The sequence below is a fragment of the Silurus meridionalis genome, chromosome 21 (genome assembly GCF_014805685.1).
Source record: "Silurus meridionalis isolate SWU-2019-XX chromosome 21, ASM1480568v1, whole genome shotgun sequence".
Lineage (NCBI taxonomy): Eukaryota > Metazoa > Chordata > Actinopteri > Siluriformes > Siluridae > Silurus > Silurus meridionalis.
The window spans coordinates 5,547,089-5,550,947 of NC_060904.1; the positions used below are offsets into that span (position 1 = coordinate 5,547,089).

Consider the following 3,859-nt stretch of genomic DNA (forward strand, 5'->3'; position numbering starts at 1 on the left):
CACATGTTTTCTCTCTCATCTGGTCTCTTGTTTCTTGTCCTCAGTGTTCAGTGTGCGGCAAAAGTTTTTCTCAGTCCTCGAGCCTCAACAAGCACATGCGCGTGCACTCCGGAGAGCGACCTTACAAATGCGTCTACTGCAACAAGGTGAGAGGAAACTAACTAACAAATAAGAAAGAAAAAAAACCCAGCAGAAGTAAAGAAACCCTGCGGATCTTTACCGCATGCCATGGGGTGTTTAAAGTGAGTGTGTGCTCATTGTGCACACTTACATGCTAATTAATGGCAGATGCACAACCGAGTCCTATTGTTTAACTCGATTATACGCCTTTAATTTATGACTCGCGCGCAGGAACCAAAGTTTTCCTGCCCCCCTTTTGTCTTAGAACAACAACAGAAAAGACTTACAGACTCCTGACACGAGTGTGAGTGTAAATTGTGATGAGGAAGTCTAGATTTTATAAAGCAATTGTCATTAGAAATAACAAGAAATTTGTTGTTATGCAACTACTAATACTACTCCTACTACTACTACTATTAATAATAATAATGTGAATATGAATAACAATATTTATAACCATAATAATATCAAAGTATGCATATCTATAACATCAAAAACTTCATTATTTATGTTATAGCTGTTATATTTCATTGAATTGACCAAAAACGTTTCAGATTGTTTCACCCACTTTTAATGAAAATGTATTCTGTTGTGTAAAAAATCATTTCTCTGGTGGCTTTGGAGCTTCAGTACTAAGAGAAGCTTTCAGCTTTTAATTTATCCCCAAGCAGAAAAAAATGAATGAATGCAAATTTTGTAAAATATTGTTTATTCTTTTTTTTTAAACTTGAATAAGAAATTGTAATTCCATTGTCATCGAAAAAGAGATTGATATATAGTGTTTTAATTAAAGCATTAATGATCATTTTCGCAGGCGTTCACTGCCTCCAGCATCCTCCGCACACACATCAGACAGCACTCGGGTGAAAGGCCGTTTAAGTGCAAACACTGCGGGAAAGCCTTCGCCTCTCATGCAGCCCACGACAGCCACGTACGCCGGAGTCACGCCAAAGACAAACCGGTGTCGTGTGATCTCTGTGACAGAACGTTTGATCAGGCAGAGGAGCTTAAAGAGCACATGAAGATCCACAACAGTGAGTCCATACACACCTGTTCTCACAGTAACATGTAGAAGTGGAACACTAGCGCTCTGGTCTAAGTGAATCCTTTTGTCAACTCAGTGATTGTATATACAGACTGATTATAGTGCTTATCATTTATTTGCATGGTTTTGCACTTTTTTAGTTGATTTTTAAACAATATCTATTATATCTATTTACAAGCATAATGATATAACGTTGCTTTATATAAACTAAAAGTTTGCATGTATATTATTTTCATCTTTACCAACACAAGGCTGCAGTTCAGTGAAAATATTGTAGTGGGAAGTTTTGGTGCCACGTTAATTATTTACACGTTTTACATCTGCAGTGTGTCTTTACATCCTGTGTATGTTTATGGCAGGCATTTATCTTACTGACAGCAAAGATTTTTTTAATTTTTGTAAGAACGATGCAAACACTGCAAGTAAATCTGTATATTATTTGTTTGTAGAAAGAATCTTGAAAAAGATTTTCAACTGATATTTTTTAAATGGATGACTGACTATAGTTGATATAGTTGGTATATAGTCTATAGTTAGATTTATATATATAGCTTGAGAGGATTTGCCATGAAGAGTGTCAGAAAATCTCCTAAACTCCTGAGTGTGCAAAGCCTCTGCTTTCATAAACAAAAAAATTGAGGCTGTGATTGCTGCCAAAAGTGCTTTAACTAAGTACTGAGGAAAGGGTCTGTATATGTGATATTACATTTTTTTTTTTTCATTTTATTTAAAAACAACCAGACATTTCTAGAATTGTGTTTTCACTTTGTCATTTTGGGGTATTGAGTGTAGATCAATGAGAATTTTTTTTTTTCAAAAATTTGTCAAATTTGTTTGCAAAAAAGGGGTCTGAATACTGAATGCAGTGTATGCATATAATATATATAAACTCTTTTTTTCATTAACATTTATATTTAAACAATCCTTATCATGTTTTTCCCACAGATCGCCCACTCATTCAGTCCTCGGCTCTTCCTCCCTCGCCTGGAAAACACACGGTGGATCAGAACGGCCCCTTAAGCAAGGAATGTACTCGGGACATCACTGCGAGTTTCCCACCTTTTTCAGGAATCACATCCAATTACAGACCATGGAATTAACTCACAAATCGTTGTGAATCCCTCCCAAACTGCGCACTCAGATAAAATACAGCATAGCTGTAATCCACGACACAGGTCTTAGTACACAAGCCTAGCTTAGCATCAGGAGTAGTAGGCTAGGCTATGTCACAGTGTACTTGGATTTTCAGGAATATTCTGAACAACAATAACTTCTAGGTCATTCAGGCATTCCCTGAATAGAGCTGAACAGTGAGGGATTGGCTTCTTGGTAACAAAGCTTAGATATTGGCTCCCAAGTACACTTTTTTAGTATTATGAGGTACCAATCAAAAATGTATCGCACATATACCCTGGATAAGACAATTCACTGTGGCACCATGATGATACATACTGTAGCTAATGGAAACAATTGCTTCTTGAGCCTGTGCTACTGTCTGTGTACAGTCTCACATGTTCTTCAGCAAGGGTTTTATCCGGGTTCTTCAGTTTTCTCCTACCTTCGAAAAAACACTTCGAATTGAATCTGCTAAATGTGTGCGTATAAGACCTTGTGGTAAAATACTGACTTTCCACCTTCCTCTGCTTTGTGGTTACTCAATGTTGACTGTGATGTCAAACAAGTAAATGAACTATATTTATACACACATTTAAAAAAGAAAACTGGATAAAGGACTGCTAATCTTTACAATCTTGACCACTGGAGACAATACACAAGAGTAACTCTTTCCACTGTAACAGACATTCATGACAGTCGTGTACTTCAATGAGAGAAACTTCCAGAAGCGAAGCCTGTTCAGCTCTATTAGTCTACTCTTAATCAACTTTCAGGCTTTTTTATTCCATCCTCTACTATTTAATAAACATGTAAGTAGCTTATATTTAACTTTATAATTTCCTTGCATTTCTATCGTGATTCGATGTGTCTTAATTTATTACAGTGTATGTTTTTTAACTAGAAGTGGTGTTTTGTTTGTTTTTGGTTTGTTTCGACTTGCGGCAAATTGTGATGTTGCGCTGTAAAATGATTATGGTTATTATTAGTTTTGAAAGCATTGTTAAACTAATCTTGTTTGTACTGCAAACGTATTTTTTTGCTGATTCTATCGTTATAATGTATAAGCTAAACATGGCATTGTTTCACTATAAACACCAAAAAACATACAGCATGGATCATAAGTAACCTTGTTAAATCAGTAAAGAATTGTTTAATATAGTTCATGTGCTGTTTTTATTCGTCTGGATCAACAGGATGCAATATTTCACTGAATCTGTTCGGAAGCTCAACTTGTTTAATGGAAACTATTATTCAAATTAATAAATGTTGATAAGTGGATCATTTTATATACCTTTAATAGCAATTGTTTTAAATGTAGAATGATATATATAATGTGTGTGGGAAGTGTGTATAATTGCAAGTGTAAAGTATAGTAACAGAATGTCTTCTTAATGCGATTTGTTAATTGTTGAACATGGGTGTGAGTGAGTGAGCGTGTGTGTGTGTGTGTGTGTGTGTGTGTGTTTTACTAAATGATGGCAAGGGGTGGGATAGGAGGGGCATAAACCTCCCCCAACAGCAAATTAATGACAATAGACTGCTCCGATGAGGTGTGTGCAGTGAAGACACAAGGAAACA

At 35.9% G+C, this 3,859-nt stretch overlaps 1 protein-coding gene across 1 annotated transcript in view; it reads left to right on the top strand.

The window, feature by feature from the left end:
- The window catches only part of prdm14 (PR domain containing 14), a 7,633-nt gene extending 4,080 nt beyond the window's left edge, over positions 1–3,553 (top strand). Inside the window, exons 6-8 of the mRNA XM_046877350.1 lie at positions 45–146; positions 935–1,154; positions 2,111–3,553. Of these exons, the coding sequence (XP_046733306.1) occupies positions 45–146; positions 935–1,154; positions 2,111–2,265 (477 nt within the window). The 3' untranslated portion in view covers positions 2,266–3,553. The remainder of the gene's footprint in view (positions 1–44; positions 147–934; positions 1,155–2,110) is intronic.
- The last annotated feature ends 306 nt before the right edge of the window (positions 3,554–3,859 follow it).